At 40.9% G+C, this 26,990-nt stretch overlaps 1 protein-coding gene across 3 annotated transcripts; it reads left to right on the top strand.

Moving 5' to 3' along the window:
* Positions 1 to 49: 49 nt before the first annotated feature.
* LOC137970394 (uncharacterized) lies at positions 50 to 15,743 on the top strand. Of its 3 annotated transcripts, none has more exons than XM_068816919.1 (2): positions 50 to 2,952; positions 9,571 to 15,743. In XM_068816919.1, the coding sequence occupies exons 1-2, from the start codon at positions 2,398 to 2,400 to the stop codon at positions 13,456 to 13,458; spliced, it is 4,443 nt and encodes a 1,480-aa protein (XP_068673020.1). In that variant the 5' UTR covers positions 50 to 2,397; the 3' UTR covers positions 13,459 to 15,743. The 3 variants fall into 3 exon arrangements, with proteins under 3 accessions (XP_068673020.1, XP_068673021.1, XP_068673022.1); XM_068816920.1 differs by lacking the exon at positions 50 to 2,952 and adding an exon at positions 4,269 to 4,884; XM_068816921.1 differs by lacking the exon at positions 50 to 2,952 and adding an exon at positions 9,091 to 9,241.
* Positions 15,744 to 26,990: the final 11,247 nt, after the last annotated feature.

The following is a 26,990-nucleotide window of genomic DNA, read 5'->3' on the forward strand; positions in this document are numbered from 1 at the left end:
CCCCAAAGAAAAAAAAACCAAAAACAAATACAAAAATATCATAAAAAGACGAAGATTCCGTAATTTTGTAACTTTTGTATTTGTACTTATCGCACGTGTTTAGACTAAGGGATGGATTTAATTTAACCGTATACAAAGAGTTCTGGCTTCTCGTAATGATCATAGAGGCTCGGGGAATCAGACAGCTAGGGAGGATCCGGCATCTACGAGAGAAAGATGGTCTTTTTTTAACATCGCCGTCCACCGTGTAAATGTACCTTGCCTCTCGGTCTTCTCCCACCAAGAATTGAAGGTGTACGAAGAGAAGAAATTTGGCCAAATGGCACAAAATATATTACTAAAAGTTAATAAAAATCGTTTTCAATTTAATTTTTTCCGATTGTTTTTCTTTTCCATGGGGGCAAAATTCGCTCAGTTGGTCGCACAAATGGTCGTTCGTCGATGTTTATTATGGCTGATATCGATTAGGTGGTTGGCGTGGCGCGACTGTTCATATCGCTTACGCGTTGCTTTGTATTTGAGGTTTGACGTCCAAATGGAACACGCTGAGTAATACAATATTTTAAAGTGTACTTTTTAGCGACTACCTCTGAGCTCACATTCAAATAATGTAGTGTAGTTTAACTACTAAATTTGGGACATAAATTTTTGTTCAAACAAAAAAAAAAAAAAAACAAGCGTTGGTTTGAAAAAGCTCGAACGCAAAAATAACCAAACTATTTTGAATGTTAAAGCTTAAATGGCCTTAATTTAGCGGAAACTAGACTTTTCACGCAAACAATATATTACTCTTTCGAATTTTTAATATTTCAGACTTTCAATATCCAAAATTTCCATCGCTTTCTTGAACTGACACCTAATAGACAATGTAATTTTAACTCGAGTATTAAATTTTACCGCAAATTATATGCAAAGAGATGAAGTAAGCCCTTGCGTCATAAGAACTAGAAAGATGAGTTCGCTCAGGCTCTAAATCGGTGCACTTTTGACCAATTTTTTAATGAAAAAAAATCTTAGTCCTGTTGTCAGAGGTTTCCTGCAAACTCTCAATTCCTAATTCTGATTCTTATTTTCTTATTTTGTTTATTTTTTTCTTTCTTTCGTTTATTTGAAGAAAAACGAAATTTGGGTATTCAATTTAAATTTAAATTTTGATCACCCATCAGGACGCCATGTTAATTAGAAAGGAGTAAAATAAAATTGCGTAATTACGATTTGTTTGACAATTCGCCCTTTCTGCAAATAGGAGGACAAGCTTTTTCATTGTCCATTAAAAAATTGCGGTTAATTTTATAACTTATGTTAAGAATGGAGACTTTTGCGGCTTCAGTGTTTACGGGTTGAATTTGGCGCCCCCCAATCCGAAATTTTATGGCTTTCCGTCTTAAGAAATTACAGCAGAAGGTCCCTTGAACTTCGTTGCCGTTTTGTCATGCGTATCAGTCTCCCAATCAAGCGCATGTGCGTGAAAGTTCATGATCGGAAGACAGTTACGAGATTTCGCATGGACGTGTTCTTTTACAAGAAAAGCGTCTAATTATTGGCAACTTTCGCCAGCATTATTTTACCCTCTAGCTTTTTTGATAAGCGTTAAAATAAACTGCATGATTCTATTTTTCCTGTCCTGGAGATATTTTTTTTCAGTTTTTAGTTGATAAGCGTTGTCGTTTCGTTAGTTCCTAGCGTTAACTTTTTGTGTTATCGGAAAATATGAAATAAATCAGAAAATGTTCCTCTGAGCTTATTTTTATTTCTGATGCGAAAAAAAATAAAAGAAAAAGAAGTGCATACAAATAGTTTCCTGTTCCGAGTCAGACAGGTGTCTTGCTAATGCGCCTGCGCAGGACACTCTCGCTTTGTTTATGATATCTTGCAAATTGTATATGGCGAGAAATAATAATTTTATGTAACCTCCGTGCAGAACACCAAGTTCCAGAAAGTTGCAAACGGTCGTTTTAAAGCTAGCGCCAACTTCCTTTCCAGAAGCACGTAGGAGTTCGTTTGTAATTTTTCAGTTATCCAGGGTTTGATATTTCGGCCCGTTTTGGCTTAAGTCGGACAAAGGCCAATCTGCTTCAGTACTGTGAGCAACTACGCCAATTTGGATAAGCGCCGATTACTGACGGTTCATGCTTGAACTTCAACCCTGTATAAGTTGCTTGGTATTGGCAAATCCTCAATTAGACATGGTATTGAAGAGACTTTCCACAATTATGAGGCCGTAATGACTGCCGAGCGGACGAATATTTTTATCCTCAATACTTTTTTGTCCTGAATGATACATTTTCATCTATGCTTCGGAGTCAACGACTGGTTTTCCCTCAGAGGAGAGGAGGGTTAGTTAAGAAGATATTTTGTTGATGTGAAGAGAGAAAGCTGAGGGATCAACGAAAAACCATGTCGCTGAAGGAAACGAGGCCATCTTCGCCAGATGAGATGCACTCGAGCGAGAAAGTTGTCATTAATGTCGGTGGAATCCGGCACGAGACCTACACGGCAACGCTCAAGAACATCCCAGACACCAGACTGTTTTGGATCACGGAAAACAAGACGCAGTTACCTGAATATGATCCGAACGCCAACGAGTATTTTTTCGATCGCCATCCGACAGTGTTCGGGCAAATTTTGAATTTTTATCGCACTGGTAAACTGCACTGTCCAAACGATGTTTGTGGACCGTTGTTTGAAGAAGAGTTGGCGTTTTGGGGAATCGATGAACTTCAAGTCGAGTCATGCTGTTGGTTAAATTATAAGAAACACCGAGAAGCGCAAGCGAATTTGGACACCCTGGATGGAAATGATTCTGACAGAGACAGTCTCTCTGATATGGATATGACGGTTTATGGACTTGTAGCGGATAGCATACGAAACAGGAATCGCTCATTTTGGAAGAAATATCAACCAAAAGTGTGGACCACATTCGAAGAGCCTTACTCATCTCGACTCGCTCAGGTGGGTTTTAATTTAGATAGATCGCTTTAAACGCATGTCTTTAATTTATTGTGCATTTTGAATGACTGTCCATTGTCAATACTGTTTAATTTTTACGTGAACCTTGGCGCCCTCTGTTTGACCCTCACTCGCCATGGAGACCTGTGCCTTCGGCAAAGCCATTTTACTAACTGGACGAAAAGAAACATTGTTTGTGGAATTAGGTTTGTCGCTGATTTGCCAAGAATATTCGTAGCCGAGATCGCCATTGTTTAGGTTTCTAAAGATGGTACGCTAGATGGATAAACATTTTGCAAATGGATCGATTCATACGCAGCATTTTCTTTAATGTGAAAGGCTCACAATGGCAAGTTGGTGTCGTTGGACACTCATGTTTTGAAATTCCCGTTTCATTAATCGTTAGAATGGCACAAGTAAAATTCTGGCCATTTTTTTGTAACGTGCAGCTCGTATTTTAGTTTTGACAGTTTATCGTGAACTTATCCACACGAGTAAGCTGACGCAAAGATTTAGGTTTGTTGTGTGATATTTGGTCGCCGACAAACAAATGTTCGTCACTCAGTGTAGATTAAATTATCCTTGAAGTCAGTATTTCGACTGGTGTTTTTATCGTTACTGAAAGTGAAACTAAAATCACGCTCTGTAAGACAAACGGAAAAGTCGTATTGACTATCATGATGCAACGCAAAGTAAATGCGTTTAAAAGTGATCTTCTCTTGTCATTGGAGACTTTCATGCAGCAGGTGGCGAAACTTAGAGGAATTCCGCGCAGAAGAGAAATCAATATCAAATTGGATTTTTTGCAACTCATTGTTAAACTTCGTGTTACCGAATGAATTGCTTGCTGGCGACTTCATGAGCGTTTCATTGAAATCAAGGATAAAGAAAATTTATGTCAAATGCTGATTTTTTTGACACGTGGTGAATTCTCTTTGTCAATGAACTGTCTGTAATCGACCTCTTTACCTCGTACTGGTCAATCTTTATAGTTCGTGTTCATATGCTAAATTTTCGAAAGAAAAGTTGACCACCAAATCAGCGGTAGTTAGCATCTATTAAGATCGTATGAAAATCAATTTCGTTTCAAAGTAATGAATTTTACAGTGCTTAATTTCTCTTACAAAGTTCATTTATGACCCATGAGTGATATTTTGCATGGGTGATATTCCACAAGAGCGGATGTGATCTTCGGGATATAACCCGATTCGATCATCGATTTTCACCCTTACGCCATAGGAAATGTGACGCAACAATTCATATTTAAATACATTACCACATTACCTTAGCAATTATCAAAGCATGCGAAGCTGTTTCCAGCGGCTACGTGTTTTGTCTACTCGAAGATTCAGGGTTTCTGCTAAATTTGAGATGCACGAATTTGAACAAATCCTTTAATTCTTCGAAAGTTCAAGCTAAAGGAAGTTTCGAGTTTCAATGGTGTCTTCTACTTGAGCAAGGATTATTTTAATAGCAGAAGGATTTCCAGTTCCTTTTTCCATCATGAAATTCGCCGATGTGCATAAGTGCCGCATTTCCTGTGATTCACCTTTTTGGAAAAGTTAGGGAAACAGATGTTGAGGAAAGTAAACTGTCCCAATCACTCGTGTCTCGATTTATTGTGCTTACGTGTACATTGTACTCTTTGCAGCTTCGTTTCATTGTGCAAGTTATTAATTTGAATATATAAATTAATTCTGTCAGGCAGCCTCAGTCGTCTCTCTAATGGTTATTTATGAGCTGTTACCTTCTGTAAAGAAACACACGAAGAATGCGCAGTGAAAACTGATAAAAACACCCCTCCTGCCCGGTGAATGAACTGACCGCAAACGGATAGACCAGAGTAGTTTGTTGGAGACAATTCCAAACTTGAAGCATGCGAATTAAGGAAATTATTTTGCCGTTTTTGTTGAGAACGGGATAAGATAAATCTCAGTAAGTACATTTTTTTTGTCTGGATACGAGACGCGTTTTAATTGGAAATGTCAGAGTAACGTCGGTTCTAGATCAAAATTTGCGCGTTGGTTCTCAGGTTGACCGCGCAATCTATTTTTTTAGTGCTTTCTCTTATGGTTAAATGTTGCTTTCAGCTGAAGAAAAACAACATAGTGAAGGGTTGGAAGGCACGGGGAACATTAAACTGAAAGTCTACAGTTTATAGTGTAAGGCGTCGATAAAAATGGGGGAAACGGCAAACATGAAAACAAAGGAACCTTGCCGGCGGGAGTGGACGACCAAGCTGCCTTCCTTCTTTCGAAAGCAGGTCGCGTTGTAACTGTTCATTCTTTACAATTTTTACAATTTCGCGTATTCTTACTGTCGACCTCACCATGCAACCAGTTTAAAAAGTAGCATACAGTTGAGACCGAAATCTTAATCCGGGCTCTCTCAACTAAACGGTCGGTTGTGAAAGTTAGAAATTGTTTCTCTTTCAAGATTTTAAACTCTTTTTAGCGGTCATGGCTACCCTCAAGAGCGCCCAAACCGTCAGTTTCTATTGTCCTAAACCTGTCTTAAACGGTCACTTTGATAAATATAACTACTTCGATCACGAAAATAGAATTTCGTGTTTGCTTTCTCAGCTGGTTTAACGACCGGAAAATGCAAATACAATTTACTGTATTTCGTGATCAAGACTGGTCACTGGAGGTCGTATTATTCTTGCAGCTTTCTTTCTGTAAGCAAGTTTGTCGAGAATTTGTCCCTTGAAAATGATATTTCTGCCATAATTGTTTCCCTGCCTTATGATGGCGGCCTTTCTAATCGGACGGCCGCTTTAAGAACTTTGTCAACCATGTAGCAATTAGTCTAAGGGCATACCCCATGTTGTCAAATTTGTCTGAAAGTTTGGGCGGGTGACGTGTTTCCTTAGCTGCATGTGCATTTAGTGTAAATTTGATTTGACAAGACTGTTGTTTCCTTCGTCCTTGCCGTCGTAGGAAACATTCATCATCTACAGTTGATTGACAGTCGTCAATGTACGCTTTATATCCGCTAATAAAAGACTTTTTTAGTGTTGATGTCTTGCCGATTTTTAATAAGACAGCTGTACATAAGGAATGACAAAGGTGCTAGAAAAGTACGTCATTTGACAATGTACCCATATGGTTCTGTCTTGACCTAAAAAGGAAAGATAAACTGCTCCCATAGGAATAAATTACTTTATTATCCAACTGTATTAGTTATTGACAAATGAAATGATATATGAAATGAATCATATATTGAACTGCGGCTAGTTATTACAGTAACTACGTTTCGCTTGACGTGATTGTCAGTTCTCAGGCACTGAATTTGGCTGATTTTGATGAACCAGTCCCTCTAATTTCAATAGGTGGCTCGTCGGGAAACGAAAACCAAGAGAACGAACAAGTGTAAATGAAATATTGAAAATATATATTCTATCTCAAGGAGCACGACTTTAAAAGAACATCCACGCCTTCGTAAGGGTCTAATTACACGGTACGATTTTTGTCGCATGCGATATGATCGAGACATGACTAGCGACTGTCGCAGCGTTTTAAAACATGTTTTAAAATGCTGCGCAACTTTTTTCTGACGCACAGTCGTAAGCTAGTTGTAGGTTGGTGTCGAAGGCCTGTCGTAAGCTTGTCGCGTGCGACAGAAATCGCATGTAAATCGTCCTTAAAGTGCCTATGAAGCGAATTTTTTTTCACATAATTTTGAAATATACCGTTTGAAATATATGATCCCAAAGTTTGAGATGTTTAGGGTGAAAAATGACGATTTTGCAAGCCTTCAAAGTTGTGCCATTTTGCCCTCAAAAATGGTCAAGGGAATGGGTCCGAGTTAGTCCAAAAATATTTTAACGTGACGTCATTTGGGTGCCAAAAGTTTGTTTACGCATTGAAGTCCCACTGGAAGCAAAGTGTTTTTAGAGCGAGAAGGGAAGTAAAATATGCTTGCAATAAATTGTTTGAATTTTGTTTTTTCAAAAACGGTGTTTGTATAAGAAAAGAAAGAAGTTTAGAATCAATGATTTCCCGATAGCGTCATCTTGAAGAATACTGCACCGTCAGGCACTTGACTTTATCAGCTGCCTTCATCGGTTTAATTCACAATTGTTCAAAGGAAAATGGGGGGAGACACCTACGCGGAAAGTAGAGGTTTTCAAATTTTAAAAAATAGCCAGGCGGAGAAAATACCGAGCAACACATGCACAGGAAGGCATCAAACCACAATTAGGGCTTTTTAAAGACCTGTAATGAGGACAAATGATATCTCGAGTTCGGATTCCGGTAACATCGAAACTGTTTAATTAAAGTTCTTGCGAAATGCACTTCAAATGCGCACTGAAAAGAAGGATGTAGATTTAATTACCTTACGTGCCATTGTTGTTAGAATAATGGACAATCACTATTGTCTTCAACCATGTTCAACTACCGCTGACCTCACCGCTTCTTGGTCCCTTATGGTGGCCTAGAGCTGCCATAAGGAATTTCTCTATCTTTTCTTCTTTTTCTTGGATTTAGATATTTTCTTTGTTTTATGTGATTTCATCTAAATCTAAATATTGTTTTGTCGGGAACATCCAGGGAAAATCATGTCAACTCTAAAACACTAAAAAATACAAGATGATTAAAACTACAAATAAGTATATATCCCACAATCTTGCAGCATTCCAGTCACGCTTGCCGTTCGATCGTAATTTCCCGTGACAAAGCGAGCAGCTTTTTACTCACGAAAATGAAATGAAATCAAGAGAAAACTCATCGTGTACTTTGAAATGACAGTTATCTCATCGTAATGTCATGAAATAACATGAACTGAAAGTAAAAGTAAATTGAAAATTTTAGCACTTTGGCCTAGAATTGCTGTAGACCATGATGCCTTAGGGGTTCGACGAACTCATAACAAAACAATGTGGCAGACAGGAAGAATAAATCTTAGGGCACTTTTGAAGAACAAGATGAAAGCCAAAAAGCGTAAACTGGAGATGACAGCCGCAAGAAAAACTAGAAAGGCAACAGCCTTGAGAGACCGAGACAAGAATTAGTAATGCAGAGGCTACGTTCAGAAGTACCCAGAAAAGTCGAAATTGTACTGGAGTAGGGCCCCGAGAGTTCGTGCAGTACGATGATGGGGAACTCTCCATTGAAGGGATCAAAGTGGCTTAGAGAAACCTTTTTCACCTTCATTAGAACATAAGGGGTTGTTGTGTGACATTTGGGTGGCGAGCAAGGTCCATCTTGTCACTCGATGAAGCGCATTCCTGATTTAGAGTTGATCCACGTAGTATGTCACAAATTATGAACTTGCCTAATAGCTTTTTATCCATTGCTTTGAAGTAGTCTGTCTGGACCTTCTATCTCAAGAAAATTGCGTTACTGCTTCCTCGACCTTATTCACTTCGATGTCGATATCTGTTTATCTTATATCGAAGTATTAATGGCGACTATCTAAAGTTCTTACGCTCCAAGCGCAAAGACCTTCTGTAACATGTTCCTTGTTAACGTTTCTCTCAACTTTTAAGTCCTAGAGCGAGTTTCAATCGAGCGTCGTAAAAACAAAACCAAAGTAATTACCTTGGCCGATAAAAAAAGACGGAAAAAATCCAGTAAACCAATCAAAACTCGAAGTAACTACACGTAGCCGACACAAAGCACGGGAAAATGTGCACGCGCAAGCCACAATTGGTTTTGGTTTCACATCTGATTAGTTGAAAAAGTGGCGCGAGATTATTTCGAGACTACAGTCATTTTACACAATGAGTTTCATTTGATTTCATTTGATGTCGTGATAAATAAATCACATATAATGTATAAATAATCTATAAATAAAAGAAAAAGTAGGAAAGATACAGACATTCCTAATGGCAGCTCTAGGCCAGCGTAGTCCCTCAACGTGCGAAGCTGGGTTGGCGGGGTGGTGAGATCACGAACCTTCCACCCATAAGTTCCGAGTTCGTTTTCGAGTCATATGTTGTTCTCAGCAATCTGCTCCGAGAGGTTTTCCTCCTGTTAAAAAGATTAATATGATTGCATTATTTTACTGTGATTTATCCCTAGAGGGCCATAAGTTAGACACTGTAATAGGTCATGTACTTTTCCCTCTCAGAGTGAAGCTGACCATCACCATTATCATCAATGAGCCATGGATATGACTATAGGTTGGGCGTCACAATTTAGACAGAGCACGTAAATTTCACTTTCACCTGTTGTCATCAATGGCCTTCGAATCTTGAGAGTGTTGTAGCTTTTGGTCGATCGATCGCGCGCTCCAAAACCGACCGCTACATCGCCAGCAAACACTGATCGGTGGTGCAAAACTACAGGTAAATTGCCTCGCTACTGTGAGTTTCGGCTTTTTTTCGCCCAGCTCGCTTCGGTCAGCGGCATTTGCCAAGAAGATATACTGACTAAGGTGTCGATGTTTCAAGTCCAGTCGTTTGAGACCAGGGCACCTTGGAAACCTTCAGAATCTCTGGGAGATCCTGTTGTTTTTTGGGGTCTTTTAAAGTATCCTATTTTCTTCCTATTTTTCGGTGAACAATTCCTGGGTCAAATGTGTAACCAGCCTTTAGACCAGGATCAGGGCGACACCCGTTTTATTGCATTTTGTTTCCAACTTGTAATGGCAATTTTTTTTTCTTTTTTCTCTTAGGTCATCGCGTTCGCGACTTTAATTCTCATTTTATCCTCCGTAGTTGTGTTCTGTTTGGAGAGCATGCCTTACTTCAAAGACAAATCTTCGCCTCAGTTTCAAGCCCTTTACATTACTGATATAATTTGTGTGGCTTGGTTTACCCTCGAGTTTATCATTAGGCTAACTTTCTGTCCAAAGAAACTACAGTTCTTCAAGAAACCCATGAACTGGATAGATTTTGGCGCCATTATACCATTTTACCTTGATCTTTTCATCAGCGAGTCCAATATCAAGACCATAGTTGTTCTTCGGGTTGTAAGACTTATTCGTGTGTTTCGCATCTTTAAATTGTCGCGACATTCTTACGGGCTTCAAATCCTGGGTCACACACTGAAGTCAAGCTTTAGCGAACTTTTCCTTCTCGCCTTTTTTTTGAGTATAGGCGTGGTCATCTTCTCAAGCATCATTTACTACGCCGAAAGAGACCTACCCGGAACAAAATTCGTAACTATTCCAGAGTCATTCTGGTGGGCCGTAGTAACCATGACAACCTTGGGTTACGGAGACATGACTCCGAAATCTTGGGAAGGAAGGATTGTTGGCTCACTTTGTGCAATCAGCGGCGTCCTCATGATCGCTCTTCCGGTGCCGGTCATCGTCAGCAATTTTTCGCTTTATTATTCTCACGCAAAAGCGAGGTTAAAACTACCCAAAAGGAAAAGGCCCTTAATCATTGGTGCGGCAAATGCCCTCAAAGTTGCACAATCGTTTGTAACGCAAAGCAGTCCGAAATTTGCGACACAGGTTGTGGAGCAGGCAGACGTTCATGGTCAAGCCGATTCAGACATGGAAGAGGTGCGCCATAGCAGCGACCGAATGCGGTTGTCACCTCACTCAAGTTTTAGGTCCACTCCGGGGAGTAGTCCCCTAGTAACGCGAAAGCTTCAGAGTCCAAATTCTGCATCTACCCCTCCCTTTTCGAGAAACTCTTTCATGTCATCAACCCGGGCTGTCAAAAGCAAAGGTTTGTCGGCTGTGCCAGAGGCGGAGCGAGTCGAAATTGAACTGGAAGAACGAAATCCCTCTTGCAGAATTATGATGGACAACGAGAGTTCGCACACCACTTGGAAAAACGGTGAATTTCAGCAGTCTTCGTCACCGAAGAATAAATTTCTGAGTAAAAGCACTGATCAATCAACATCGATGCCCTCCGCAACAAGCTCAGTGAGCGCATCAAAGAGCGATTCAGAATGTGCCCCAACTGATGTGAAAGCCGCCTCTGTTACAACCCAAAAGAGCAATTCTTCTGCAAACTCATTGTCAATTGAGTCGTCGCAAGGTTCGCCCAAGCTAAATCCCCGAGGTCGGATGGGACGGCGGGGAAGTCTCTACGTGGTTGGTTTCACGGCAAAACATTGGCAAAACAAGGCATTGAAAAAGAATAAAAGGACCCAGGCAGGTCAGACAGGTGCCACATCGCGGAGAGCTTCTGCAACATCGCCAAGCGAGAGAAGAGGCTCAACTGCGTTTGGGTTGAGTGCTACTAATGTTGTCAAGAAAGATGCCAGCAACGGTACCGACTTTGCCGTTAAATCGTCTCCCAATAAAGTCTCACTGGTATATTCTCAACTGACGGCGCACGATGGACAAGAAAACTTGTCAAAAGGGAAGCAGACCGAACCTGATATCGTTTTGGGAGCCCTCGGGGATCGACATGTGTCTGATGAACGTGGTGCAAACGCTTTGTTTGAAATGGCGAACGGCCAAAGTGCTGGGAAGACGCACTTCAAGCCTTCGTCATTAAATTCTGGTAAACTGCGGGACGCTTACAACAAGACGACTCCAAGGTCTGTTTCTACGGAAAGTAACGAGTCTAGTTCACGAATGTCCGACGATTCCTTAACCATTAACGACCGCCATCGACAGCGTAGAGGATCGTCGCCCCTTGTCCGACAGAAGGCTGTGTTTACATATGACATGTCAGGTAATACAGTCCAGGTAGACCCCTGTGTTGGAGGACAGTACATCTCGACTGCGAAACGTCAGGTATCTTCTGGCCATGCTTATGAAGATAACCTCTTTTCACTGTCGCCGCTCTTGGAGCAAGCAAATGAGATGGGTGGAGATATCGAGATACGGGTACCGAGAGGGACACTAGAAATGAGAAGAAAGTCTTGCATTCCTGCAATAACAACAGAACGCAAGAACTCGGTCAAAAAATCCAGAGGCCAGAGTCTCCTGCCGAATGGTTACGTTAACGGCTCGTATCACCATGACGAGGACGACCGACCAATCATTGAAAAGCCTTCGCCAAATGCTCGTCATTCTGGTTTATGGAGTGTTAACGGGTCTATGAGTAATTCAGTAGATTCTAGGTTACGTAGCGAGTCCCACCCAGTTTGTATGACGGTACGAGAGCAGGCTTACCCAACGGCTTTACTCTCGAGCCACGGAGGACCACCTCACTACACAGAAGCGAAGTCGTTTGGTCAGTATTCCGGGCTCCCTCACATACACGTTTCATCGAATTCGGATTCAATGTTACCATCCATAAACGAGGAAAACGTGCTCCTGAACAGCAAAATCCGTAGTGAGGTCACCAATGGACTTCGGACACCAACAGTGCTGCCACGCCCAACCTCCCTGCCAAATTGGCCCAGAGAGCCAGTCGGGCCTGTCGTAACGCGTCGTCCCCACAGCGATTTCGTGTATATGAACCACGCCGGAGCATACTCCTTTCCCTCGGACATTGAGCGTATGACCCGCTCCTCACTAGGGAATATTCCCCAACCTGTGGGGTTTCAGAATATTGTCTCTCCTATGGTAAACCAAAGTCATTATCAGAGCCAGCCGGTAGGGAGCAGTACTTATGGTTCTTTCGAGCTACAGAGGAGACTTAGTGATGCAGACATAAACGTGGTGGGCTTAGCTCAAAGGCGCCAGGGACCTGTACTGTACATTCAGGTACCGGAAACACCAATACCTAATGGTGATGTAAGAGTGGCTGACGAGCGTGACAAAATCCATGAATCGCCACGCAAACAAAGGGCACGTTCAAGGAGTTACAACTGTGAGCGTTCTGGTTCACCGTTCTTCCAAAGGACTGAATCTATTTCCAGTCCAGATCTTCATTCCATGGGTAGCTCGCTGACTTCAAAGGGACTTCACTCTGCCCTTTCCAATAGCTGGCATCCGTCACCGGAAGAGTTACACCAAAAAAGAACATTTGCAGATTCCAAACCGCGCCCTTTCGAAAACACGCAAGTTAACGTGTCTTCAAACACGAAGGAGATTCCAACGAGGGTTCTCTCAGTCCCGAAGGGTGCACAGAACGATATTGCAGTAGCCTCACCCGTGGACCCGGTGGTCAGTATCTTAGGACGTACTCGGTCCTCTTCATGGGGAGGCTCGTCCGCTCTTACAAAAGGAAATGCAGTCGGAGGTGGAGAAAGAGCGGCTTCCCCGCGTCTGGAGCGAACCGACAGGCAAGTGATTTACAACGGACATGAGATTTTGCAGCAAAGAGACAGTGACAGGTCTGTGAGCGTTCCTGTTTCTAATCGGCAGCGAGCGCGTGCGATCTTCGTTGGTGACTCGGGTATCGATAGTGTTAATAGCAGTACAACTTCTATCACTCATTCCTTGGAGTTTGATGGAGAAGGACATAAAGAAGGTTTGGCCGGCTTCAATAACGCAAGAATTGACATCTTAAATCCAATCCACGAAAGCGACACTGAAGTCTCGGAGTCGATCGCTTTAGAGATTTCACGAAATTCAGGAAGTGCTATGACGGCTGATTCGAATGCAACGCAACCAATAGCGAAGAGCGGGGAAGGAAATCCTCTTGGAACACCTATGACGCGTTTTCTTAGCAACCAAGATCTTGGCGAATCGAGTTTAGTATGATTGATTAATTTTGCGTGCATTTAGGTACCTTTTTCATCTCGAGTAAAAGCAGGTTCTTTTACATATATTTTAAAGCCAAACATCAAAATGTCCTGCGAAATGAAATTGATCATGCGGTAATGCAAGTTATAAAAATATTGGTAGCAGTATTTTTTAAGCAATCGCAACAGGACGCCAGTTCTGCCAGTCGGGGGGTCCTTGCATAAAATTTCCACAGGGACAACACTTTTGGTCCATAGTTAACATATGGAGAGGGCTGTGAAACATATGGAGAGGGCTGTGAAACTCCACAATTTTTGTGTGTGTGTGTGTTTCTTTTCGTTCGCTGTTGTGGCCTTGACCCGGTGCGAAACACACCATTTCTCTGAAAGAAAACGGAAAGCAGGGCTTGCGCATTGGTGAGGACACTCGCCTCCCACCAATGTGGCCCGGGTTCAATTACTAGAGTCGGCGTCATATGTGGGTTTAGTTTGTTGGTTCTTTACTCTGCTCCGAGACCTGAGTACCCGGAGAAAAACCTCTCTCGGAGCAGAGTAGAGAACCAACAAACTCAACCCACATATGAAGGCGGATCGGCTGGGAATCGAACCCAGGCCACATTGGTGGGAGGCGAGTGCTCTCACTATTACGCCCTCCCTGCTCCCTTGAGGTGGGTTGGTACAGTTTTCCGAAGAAAAGATCAAGATTTTGAAATCTGTGATATTAAAGCAATAGAATGTCTCTTTCGAAGTGTTAGTCACTGCAATTGATGTAAACGTAATTTTACCAAACAAATAAATGCAAATCAGGGAAAAATGCTAAATGTAGTGACCGAACGTCTTGGGGGGTGGGGGAGGGGGGGACTGGAAACTCGACTTTTCTGAAGACCAAGCCGTACGATCGGGGTTAAAATTTTGGGAGTTAGTAAACAATATGAAGACGAAACCGTTATTTTTTTTTAAAGGATCTGTCAGACAGTTTTTCAGTTATTACCAAAATAGACGAAAATCGACGTTTTTGCCATTTGCGAAAAATCTGTCTGACAGATTTTGCTATTTATTTCTATTCATGGTTATTTTTTTCTCGCTAAGGAAATCCTGAAATTTTAAGGTGGGGTCCTAGGCTAGTTTTTGAGAAAAAAGTGACTAACACTTCAGAAGAGACATCCTGTTACTTTAATTTCACAGATTTCAAAATCTCAATCTTTGACATTTCTCTTCGGGAAACTGTACTAAGCCACCTTAAATTCTTGGGTTTACTCACGTGATCAACAGCCATGTTTTTCAACGAAAACAAAATAAAAAGTTTGCATAATAATAGAGTTCAATTCCCGGAGGATTGGATCGGGACACCAACATGGCCGCCGTTTCATTGTTTGGGGTTACCAACATGGCGGCCGTGATGTCATGTGAGCGAAGAATATTGTTAGTGTTTGAAGAAAATGTGGTGCTGCCGGGGTCCAGGTAGAGTGAAACAAGAAAATTTGTTTCTAGCAAACGAGTTAAGATAAACTATAACCACCGTAAAAGACGTTTTTGAGCTGACGAAGGCTAACGCTCGAAATGTCCCCTCGAAATTCTCTCTTAGTGGTTAATTTACCTTTGGTCGAGTCGCTTGATAAAACCAAATTTTCTTCAGCCCGTTTACACGAGAAATTTTAGATGTGACAATTTTACGTGGCACATATATTTGATTGTGTAGATAGCACAACGAGTAATTGTTGACGACTAGCCAGTATCAAAAATACCATAATACTCTTTGTTTGTCCCCCCAAAACTTTGCATAAGCATTGTTTCAAGTTTCTCTTGGGACCATTGTAAGTCATAAGAGAAAATAAAAACAAGGCTCACTGATAGGCAGGAATTTGCCATATTTTATGTGACGACTTCTATCTGTCACATAATAGCTAACACGCCAGCTTTTCAGCAAATATAGTTGTCACATAAAAACTGGCCGAATTTCCTCGTCTACACGAGGTAATAAAACTTTTCATATTGAATTGCTCGTGTAAACAGGGGCTTTAGCAGCGAACAACCGAGAACGCACGATTTTGTGTGATCAAGGTCAAGTTTACATGAAGCGCGACAGCACTGTTCTCGCTTCTGAGGTTTCCAGTGTTTCATAGCCGGTCCATCTATTAACTATGAAATAACGGAGTACAAGTGTTGCCTTCAACATTGTATTTATTTTGCATGCATCTACGTACATTTTTTCACCTCAAGTAAAAGCAGGCTCTTTTACATGTATTTTAAGCGAAGTATCAAAATGTTGTTTAAAGTGAATTTATTAGTTGTAATATATTAAGTTATAAAAATATTGTCTGCGGTTTTTAACTAATCACAACAAGGCGTCAATCTGCTAATCGTGAGGTCCCCGCCCAGCGATTCAACTGTCTCGCTTGAAGGATATGGTGCTGCCCTACCCTTGACCGCGCCTTCCCCTTGGGAGGCGCGGTGGCTTAGTGCGCTCGACTCCCGATCGAGTGATCCGGGTTCGGGCCTTGGCCGGGGACATCATGTTTTCTTCTTGGGCAAGACACTTTACTCTCCCGGTGCCTCTCTCCACCCAGGTGTTTCAATGGGTACTGGCGAACGTAACGCTGGGGGTAGCCCTGCGTTGGACTAGCATCCCATCCAGGGGGAGTAGAGATACTCCTAGTAGCTTGATGCCACAGAAACCTGGGTAAGCTCCGGCCGAATGGGCCGCTGGCTCGTAAGCAGACTTTACCCTTACGTACCCCTTGACAGCTGCATGGAAGTAGTAAAGGCTTGCTGATCCTCTCTGTTAAGGGCGATAACCGTGGACGTCCGATTGTCCGCAAGTTGTTGTTCATTATTTACTTGACTCTGCGGAACGTTAACTGCACGCTCTCTCGGCCTCTCTCGGCTGTTAACTGACGACTGGTGGCTCAGTTGGTTGAGCATCCGATTTTCTTGCGGGAGGTCGCGGGTTCAAACATTCCTGAGGTCCTACAAAGAACTGAGAAGAAATGTGCTGTGTTTATAATTTCATTTGCAAATGGTTGGACTTTCAAATTTTCTCGAATAAGGACTATTAACCATATAGACACCGTTTCATAACCCTTACTGTTAATCAACACTGTGAGACGCAGAAAAATGTCCGTGAATATTAGGGCAGAGACCCACCGGTGTCTGTCCACCTTTCGTATTCATGGATGGATCGACTGGGTGGGTGAGATCAAACATGAACTTTTGGTGGCCGCCAGAGCCCCCTTTACAGTCTGACGTCCGATGTCACCTTAGAGAAAGAATTGTAAATCGCCATGAGACTGTATGTGATATGTGCGGAATTTTAAACCACCATGCAAGAGACTACAATTAATTCTCTGGCGATTCCTAATCTCTCGCGAATCCGGAAAGGGAGAGTTTACTTTTTGGCTATAATGTCAAAGAGCTTACACACGTTTCAAACAGAGTTATCCCTTGTGACGTGGCTGTCTTAACTTGACAATGTTCAGTTGCAATGGAGGGACACGTTTCTTTCAAACGGTGGCCTTGCAGCACTAATATATCAACTGAATTAACTAACGGAGGTTAACTTTAAGTAGTACATGTACTCCTGTGAGCCATCTGAACGCTTGCCCCTTTATGATAGAAATGAGTCCACACAAGGACAGAAATATCAGTGCTACACGGCCAACGTTTGAAAACAATTGTACTTAAACGTGTTTGTTGCTGTGAGACATGTCAGATTCCCACGGATTTCTTCTGATTAACCTTGTAGCTCAGTCGTTAGAGCAGAGCGGAGGTCGTAGGTTCAATTCCCCTCCTGGCCCAGTTGTTCGAAGGGTGGATAGCGCTATCCAGTGGATGACTCAATTGGTTTTCCTAGTGTGTATCTGCTGGATAGTGATATTTATCTGGTGGATAGCGTTATTCACCTTTTGAACAACCGAGGCCAGGTCCAAGTTGTTCTTTGTCCTTGTGTGGGAATTCATCCGCGTACTTTGAAGTCAAAGTTCGATAATGAATTTTGTTTTATTGACCATGCCTACTATGTCTGGACGTTTAATCCTCTTTTATTCCCTTTTGAACCCTTTGTGCGAAACCAGTCAAGCAAACTTTCCTCGATGTTCACGAAATGTTGTGTTGTGGCACTGCACCCCCCTCAAAAAAAATCCTCTGACTTCATGACCAAAAGAGAGTGTTTCGTTATTAGTGTATCTGTGGGTGTGATAGCCGCCGATCAACGGTTTCGTTGAAAGAGTAATTAATTTCTGTGCTGAAGACATGCATGGACAAACGATGCCGTTATGTCTTTTCGGATAAGGAGCCCTGCCTCTCGACACCTTTTCCGTGGGAACCCACGCACTAGAAAACTTTGGCTGAATATCACACTGTATTCGACCGCCCTGACAGGTTGCTGACCAGCGGTTTTCGTTAAAACAATGGTTTGCTGGGGGTGCTCAGTCTTGCGGGCTCAGAAAACCTGGTTGTGGTCATTGTTATTTAAGGTTTTTGGAAATGGCTTAGCACTCGTCCAGAGTAGCCAGGGTTCGAAACAAAATTGAAGGGATTGTCTGGGTTGGGCAGAGGTGCGTATGGGCTAATTTAGCGAATCACAGCGCGCGTACTATCTGAGAGATATAATAAATGACAGTCGCGGCTGTTGTTCGTTGTAACCGTGCCCACGCACAAAGCGAAGCTAAGAATCGTAAACATAAGCAATATCGTGTCAAACGTTTGCTTGCCTCATTAGGTGAGCAGCACGAGATTTGCTTCCAAAAATAGAGTCAACTGTTTGAATTCGCCCTGACGAAGGGCCAACGCACAAAGCGTTAGCTCACAGCTCTTTCTTTACACAAATTTATCAACTCGTTGATAAACCGAATTTCGTGTTCTGTTCTGATCACCGACGCAGCGTTTCTTTAGAACTAAGCCCTCCATTCGTCTGTTTAAACTTATGTCCGGAAGGGAAGGAAGAGATTTGAATGTCTTTTATTCGTAAGATATGGCTCGTTTGCATTCAAATGTAAAATGCAAAATCCTGTCCATGAGCTGGATCTTTTTTCTTACGCCACTGCAATAAAAAGACGAATGATGGTTATCCTTTGGCTACTCTTTCTCGGTATCAAATTTGCCATTTCGTGCAGTTTTATTTGTGTTTAACCTTTGAACTTTCACCTCGTTATGTGAATCCGAATTTGTTTGGTTAATAGTGGTGGCGGAGAATTTTTGTCTTTAATATAGAAAAAAAGAGACCGTATGTATAGTCGGAAGGAAGCCAGACCCAGTGGTTAGGGTGCTTGCCGGAGATCCTGGGTTTAACACCCGTTCTGATTACTCGTCGAGTCCCTAGATCAACTTCTCCGCTGCACAGGCTTCAACCTCCGGCTAGTTGGCATCCTTAACAGTTGTTGTTCCGTTCTCTCGTTTCATTGTGTTTCACTGTGAGTGGTCACTTACATATGTATGTAGGTATGTATACAGTTTTTTTTTACCAGTAACTGTCAGCAATTTGTGAATGTGGCTTTCTTGCGGAAGCTTATCATCTTAAAGCGCCGTGCGTCGTTCGTACTTTCAGTCTTCAAATCTCCAAATTTGCTCTTAATTAATGCACACGATGCTTTTCAATCCGGCGGTGTTGGTGAAATGTTTACTTCCTTGAAAAAGCAACGGCTGAACTTCCGTTTTGACAAGACTGTCACGTGATCAATTTGGAGGCAAAGCCACGAGGGGATTCTTTTACAGACACTTCACGGCGCCTTTGTCCGCATTGCTTCTTGGAGCACGCTTCTTGGAGCACGCTTTGCCAACTTTACATTTCTAGTGTTGTCCTGACACTGTCAAGTCTTGTATTTTAGTGGGCGCGGTTTTCTGAAAACCTTTTAAAAGCGTCGATCGTGTGCCGAAAGATTTTTCCTTTGCAATGAGGCCTAGAAAACCTTACAAGGTAAGGACAATTGTTCACGTTAAATATCTGTCTTGATGCTCTTAAAGAGGCCATCTTTCTTCATACTTTTCCGTATAAAGTTTGTCTGTTCGTTCTGTTGAGTTTTCTCCTCCTTCTTTAATTTTTATTTTTACATTCCGTTAAACCCAAAAGCTCTTATGCTTTTTTACACGTATTTTAAAACCACTCGAGCGTCATCCGCCACTCGATGACAAAAAGAGAAGCGGTTTTCCATGTATAAAACAAGGTGATGAAAGAAACAGTTTCCGGTGTGAAATCCAGTCTATTGTGCAATCTGACTCGTTAACCCCAAGGTCTTTAAAAACTGCATTTTTTTAATTTTAATTTTTCTTCCTTAAAAACAAAGAATTTTTTTTTTATGTTATCAGTGAGTTCTAAAATCAAGTAATGTTTTCCGAAAGGATAATCTGTAAATTTCCATTTCTGAAAAATAGATTGTAAATTGCATTGATTTTATTTTCTGCGTCCCCAGCCAAAAGTTCATGGGGAAGAAGAATTTCGAAACTTTGTGTACCTATAGTAGAAAAATAAGATGTTTCTTGTTGGGCGACAAGTAATAGTATTTTGGTAAACGTTTCTTAACTAAATGAGGAAGTAGTTATTTTGTTGGTGTGGTATTAAATCCCGACATATGTAACTTTTCTTGTCTTGCGTTCTTTGTTCTTTCCAGTTTGTTTGATACTAGGCCAGATGATAATGCTTTATTTACAATTTTGTGGCCTACGTACAGCTTCTATCTAAACTAAAACCCATGAGTGTTTCAAAATAGAGTATTCCGTTCTTTACGCACCAATGTCACCAAGATTATCGACGGTTAATGACTGCAAAACGAACTTTTTCTACGCTTTAAATTTGTGGGCATCACATCTTTGTAAGCCTAAACTTGTATCGCTACCATTGTCTATAGGGATCACTCTTCTTTTAATTACTTTCATATTAATCAAACGAACGCTTTTTTTTTTTCCCGTTGATAAGGAACGAAGTAAGATTGGCACTTGAAATGAAAGGAAAATCTCTTTCTGCCGGGGCAGCTGTCTGTGATCGACAATATATTCAGTTTTAAAGATATAAAAGAACTACTTTTATCTATGCAGGCTTCTTGTAGCCATTCTCTATTTGCTCTACCTATATTATTCCCACGTGGCCTGACTCTCTCGTCCAAATTTTCGTGAAATTTCATGACAGACAAAGATCAATTAAGCTATAAAGGAGTCGAACGGTAGTACTGTAAGAGAGTTGAGACTGCGCGCTTACGGCAAACGTCGAATGTCAGGCTGAATTTTTGCTGTTTGCCTGTCAATGAAACTTATTTGCTATACGCTTAGTTCTTGCCTTTTAGTTACAATGTTCAAGCAAGCACTGAAAAGAGAAGTTAGAGTAATGAACTTTTCATGGTTTAATGACAAGAAGAAATACGCTGTTTGCCTTTAGCTTTTGGCGGCAAGCGCGATCCTAAGTGGAAGTTAAGATCTCATTAGCAGTCCCAATTCGAACGTGCGACTGGTATAATTATGGTGCATCTAAATCGTTATGTACTTAATGAAGACTGCCTTTATTTGCTACCATGCGCTTCTATTTGTCTGCCTAAGCTCTAAGAAAATATTCTGTGGCTAAGACGCGATGCGATGAATGCTACACAGGTATCCTTAATTTGCACGTATGGTTAAACGGAGCCTTAGTGGCTAAAAAGTGATGCGATGAATTCGTCACAGCTCGCTTTTTATTGTCAGATTAATAGTGAATTTCACCTTCTTCGACTTTGGTGAAGTGAACGTCAGGTCGTATCTTTTTCAGTCAATTTTCGAGGGAAGAGGAAAGAATTGACAACGTCAGCTTTAGACGCACTTTTCTGCGAACATTTGATTATATTTTAATTGGTGGTTTTGGTCCGTGATTTTTGAAAGAGGAAACGCATGGCTCGAAATCACTTTCATTTAGACAACCTCATATCAGTTTTAATGAGGTCCAGCGGCTAGCTACAAAGTGCAGAGGAAGTACAAAATGCCATTCTTCTGAGCGGATCTAAATCTGATTCCATCTGTAAACAAGATGTTCGTTTTCACTTTTTCCTAACTAAATGTCTTTTCAGTAAAAAAGAGGGACCGCAGAGATTTCCCGAGTGGACAATTTAGAGCAATAATTTTGTTTCTTGTTTATTCATCCTCGCCAAGGAATTAAACTCGTTGTAAAGATAAAAAAGTATTGGTAGCTCGAATGTTTATGTTTTTTTTTATATTTTTACGGTTGATTGAGTTGTTTTCACACCTGCTCTCTCGGGTATCCTATCGCGAAGGCAAAAAATACGAAAAGGTGGCCTTATAAAATCCGCATGAAATGAATCTTACATTCAACCAGTTACTGATGATTAAGAAGATCAACTTGGTATCCAAATTTGTTGGTGCCTCCTTGCTTTTCTATATTCCGGCACCTCCAGGATACAATAAAGCACTCAACGTTACCAACATCTGCCTCGCTCTGTCTTTTTTCTCAGTTTTTCTTTTTTTTCCTTTTTGTTTGCCATAGATTCTTTTGTCCAACTGGAAAGTCTTTAATGATTCGTCGTCTGATTGATGTAATACCAAAATAGCGGGACCCTCAAAAGCAAGGCACCGCGTGGAATGCCGGCAAAATTTCGACTTTCGTCTATATAGGAGGAGGAGTTTTGTGTCCCTATATATCAAATCGCCTTGTCACGATAAGAAACGAGACTAAAGAAGGAAACGTCGGTTAATTTCCGTATTTTGTGGTCTGTAGAATGGGGAAACTATACCCTCCCACGTTGTAATCATTTAGATGGAGTCCAAATGAGATCACCGTATTCTTTGTCGATAGCCATATTAGCCGTAAACAATTGTCAACTAACGTCGCAGGTCTACCCCGTGATGCCGTTTTTAAAATCAGATTCAGCTGTTATCCAGTACTTGAATGAGGTCAATTTTCCCAAACGTCGAGCATTTATATCGAGCTAAAAATCTCTAATTCTTTTTTTGAAAGCGTTATCAAGTCTCTAATTGCTAAGAACTTGAAAATCAAAACTGAATCACCGGAAACTCTGTTTAAAAAGCCCTCATTTCGCCTCGGAGAGCCGTGTGTTGCCACGGAAGAAATCACCTGAAGACATGATAACGAAGGTACTTACATTATTAAGTTGTTATCTTCAAGGGTCTTTTAGCTTCCATTTTAATAGTTTTTCTGGTAAAAAAAAACGTACTAGAAAACTAAGGAGCTTTATTTAAGAGTTAAGGCAATTGTTGCTATGTGGTTAAAAAATTGTCCATTTTACTTTTTCATCTCTATCTAAAACATGATGTTATATATTGAACATTTGATGTTATATTACAACACCAATCGTTAGTGACATGTGTGCCAATCATGTCCTTGAATGTAGATAAAGCAAAGAGATTTTTTGTTCGCTTAATTTAGTTGTTTGAAACCTTCGTACAGGTGAAGAGCCCTTTTTTAAAAGCTAATGTCTTCTCATACAGTGGTCTCTAGCGTTGTGTTACAAAAATTACTGTGCTTGCAGTTTTTCAATATTAACGAGTCAAGACACTCTGCGTTCACCCAAGAAGTGACGAATTTACTTTTTGATGAATATTTTCTTGAAATATTTTTCAAATAGAGTTTCCTAAGCTTTTAGTCGTTCGAAAACATTCCTCGTACCTATTTTCAGCTCGGAAGCTCGAGGGTATCTTCAAGCCTGAGAATGCATAAGGACATTACTTGTGCATTTTAGTTTTCGTGAATTAAATCTTTTGAAAAAAGTCTCTTTTGTCGTCCACTTTCACTTTAAGATTTTTACCTTCATCCATTAAGTTCTTTCAAGAAAAACGAAGTTATTTTTAAGGATCCTCCTCAATTCATTTTTGATTATGTTAGTAGTTTACAAATAAACGACACTTTTAAGTCCACCTCGCCTATATACTATTTGCCTTAACGATTCTTTTGTCTAAAATTTTGACGATTCGACTCGTTCAGGTAGACAAGGAAGCCTCGCGCTGAGATATCAGTTCAACTGAAATGTGAGTTCTTTTCTTTAATTGATGAGCAAGTTTGGCACTAAATTTGAAACTTTTAATCATGGCAGTAATCTTAAAATTTATTCAGTCGCTCATCATCACAAACCAGGTGATCGAGTTGGTCTGCGAAGTAATTTCCCTATGACACAAGCAATTCATGACGAAAGAAATGGACCGATGAGAATTCATTTTGGAGCACCATTAGGGCAGTTGTGACGTCACCCATATGTCTCGATTTCCTGTCGACGTCTGTTTCATGCTCAACAATGTATTCAAATCAGGGGTCGCGGAGAGGTAGGAGCTGAGGAGGCTGTAGCCCCCCCCCCCCCCCCCCGCCTCCCACTTTTTTTCCTATTTTGTTGTTTTCTCCTAAACCTCTCTCTCCCCTCCCCTCCCTTCCCCTCACAATTCCGTGATCCATAACAAAGGTTACCCCCCTCCCCACCCCTCACTTTCAAACGTACTCCGCGACCCTTGTTAATTGGACATGATTCAAAGTGCATTGTTTTGTGTGGTGTGTTAGCGTGCTTGTGTGCAACTTGCTCTGATGCCGCAAAAACGGAATGTTGCGCCCACTAACTCACTCTTGATTAATTTGACTTTACCGATTTATTTTAACTTTTATTTACAGTATATATACTATTCATTAAAAACAAAAACCTTCTTAATTGACTTTCAGCCTGGGGTATGTACTTAGTATGTTTTTGCGTTTTGATGTTATTTAAAAGCCACTGTTTGATAACGCGCTCTTTAGTAATTGTATAACTTTCCGGCAAATGAACGTGGTCTTTGTGTTGAGTTTCATGATTTCGAAAAGCCAAACAGCATATTTGAACCGAACAGTGAAACTGGTCTTGGGTGGGCCAAGTCTCGTGTTTAGTATTCTTTTCGTGACCAACGCATATGTTTTAAATTTTCTGCCCCATAATGGAGTATTTCAGTGCCAATAAAGGTAACAAGCAGAGCGCTTCCCCCACCCCCCCCCCCCCCTCCCCCCCTTCCTGACCGTCTAAAAGTGGCAATGATCAGTTTCAGGGTTTCAGGGTTCCGTTAGTCCTTCTTACTTAGAGCTTCTCAAGTAATGACTTCCCAGTTTTCAGTTATCCGGCGTTGAAGACTATTCCAGCTTCGCATTGAAGGCTCCTCCTTGGGAAATTTAATGAGCTCATTTACAAATCGATAAATGTTCGCAACGGATGCGGTTTGTAACAAATTAAGGTTTACTACATCACTTAATTAAACGCGAATACCTTTGGCTCCTTTAATGTTAATAATCATGGCTATGTAAGTTTGTGTCCTCCAGATGCCTCGTGTAAATTTTATGTCTGTTTGTTCCGACGAATACTTCTAGCATTTGTTAGCATATTTTGGTCTTTTATTCCTCAAACATACAACAGGAGGACTTATCCCAAAATATACTATGGTTGAATAAAGTAGATTCTGGGAGATCTGTGTGAAATCAGACGAAAAAGTCTAGATGAAGGTATGTTAGAATCAAGCCGGTGACGGCTCGCTCTTCAAATATTTGGCGATTTTTGCCATTTCATGACTTCGTAACGAGCTTGTTCAACGTAAAGTACTCAACAAATGGAATTTCTGGCGCGATCTGTTTTGAACAGTTAGGAATGCAAGGTGCATAGATTGAATTGGCGCCAAGTTTGACAGCAATGTCTCCACATGCGTTTGTCTTATTTTCATGCAGTTGATCCAAACATCGAAAAGGTCAATTACCCGATGACAGAGATCAATGGAAAACTATACAAAAAGACTAAATCACTCTATCGTCTGCACGCGATGTCTTTCTGAAAACAACTTTACCCGGCTCAACTTGGTGAGGATATCAAATTACGCCTTGCTATTTCCAGTGAAACATACTCACTGACTTTGTTCTTTGTCGGACAATACTTGAGTATTTCATTTGTTCAATTAAGGTAATGTCTCTTGATATGTTTAGTGGTGGTTATTATGTCGTAATCAACTTTGTTTCCTTCTACTATATTCAACAATCAAATCAAAGAACTCGTATCGAGCAAATTTTAAAAGAATGGAAAAACCATACTTAAAGGTCTCTCGAAGCAGAGAAGACAACCAACGCATTCAATTCAACTGGTGTGATCCAGGTTTTATAACCCAGGCCTGGCTCGTGTGAGGCGTCTGCTTCAACAACTGCGCAAAGCTGTTTACGTTATCCTTTCTTCCTTTGAGTGGGTCTTTGTTGATCATTTGGTTTATGGGGGATTACATTTGCAAATACATGTATGCCGTGGGTACAAACCGTTCTCTTCGCTTCCACTGTGTTTTGTCTTTAGTAGCGATCATGTTTGCAAATAGCAAATTGGTTTCCTTCTATCGGTTCAGTTTCTTAACTCTCTCGTTTGCTCACAACTTGAAAACTTTAAATATTAATGATATAGATAGAGGTTCTTTGCTCAGTTTACTTTATATTTATTGTGATCTCTAATGCAGAATTTGAGTCGGTGCCGATCTACAAGTTTTTATTCACCAACAGACTCGAAATCTGTTTACCTTCTCTTCTGGGTGGGAATTAAAACGATTGGTTAACTGCCATTCTGAATGAGAGTTATCAAATCTCGCTATTAGCCACGTTTTTGGCCATTTTCCAACAATTCAGAAAAAAATATCGATTTCGAATTCAATAAGCTAACTAAACTGGTTGGCCCTCAGCTATCAATGACCCCTAATAAAGGATTTGACATGGTAGATTTACCTGCGTGCACCGAAAAGAAGTTTCGAGCCGGTACCCAGTTTGTCAGGGATAATTTTTTTTTTCTTTTTTGTTTCTCTGTTTCACTTCCTCGCCGACACAGTTTCCTTTAAAAACGAAACTGTTTATCAATGGACCCTGCCTGGAGCACTATCCTCTGAGGCAGGCATTTATACATTTCCCACGTGCAAGGCTGTTAAAACCGAGGCACGTTTTCGCAACCCAAAAGTAGACATCTTTTTTTTTCTTGTTTGTTTTAATGTTCATGTGAAAATAAACGAGAGTGCATTTTTAGATGATGTAAGACTTGTATCGATCATTTTATCACTCTTTTATTTGCCAAGATGGTTTCTTTCTTCTCGTCTCTCGTGACATGCAATTTACCAGGACGAAGGTTAGAGGTGGAACACGAGAAATATGCCATGAACACCTCAGACAGACACAACAGGATACGTTTGTTGACAAAACACGTTCGTTCATTATTTTTCTTCTGATTGACAGTTGGATGTATTGCTGACTGTAAATTGTTTTCACAAACCTTAATAAAGTTGAGATATTGTTTCTTCAAATGATATTAATCAAGATGAATTGAACTGAGTAAACGACTATCTGTCAATAATGACAGCAAATGACGAGCGAATTAATTTCCTGGGACATGTTCAATCCCATACTTTGGTGCATTAGAGTTTCAATAATATTTTGAGTAAGACAAACAATGTACTTTCAGTTCTCGATGTCTAACCTTAGTGAGTTTTAGCAACGTACATTCTTCAAATGAATTTAAGAACATCGTCTTTCCCGATGTCCTACCTCCGCAGTTTTCCTAAGTATGAGATATTTTAGTCCACAGATTCCAAATGGGATTATCCCAAAAT

Source organism: Montipora foliosa, chromosome 9 (assembly GCF_036669935.1).
Source record: "Montipora foliosa isolate CH-2021 chromosome 9, ASM3666993v2, whole genome shotgun sequence".
NCBI lineage: Eukaryota > Metazoa > Cnidaria > Anthozoa > Scleractinia > Acroporidae > Montipora > Montipora foliosa.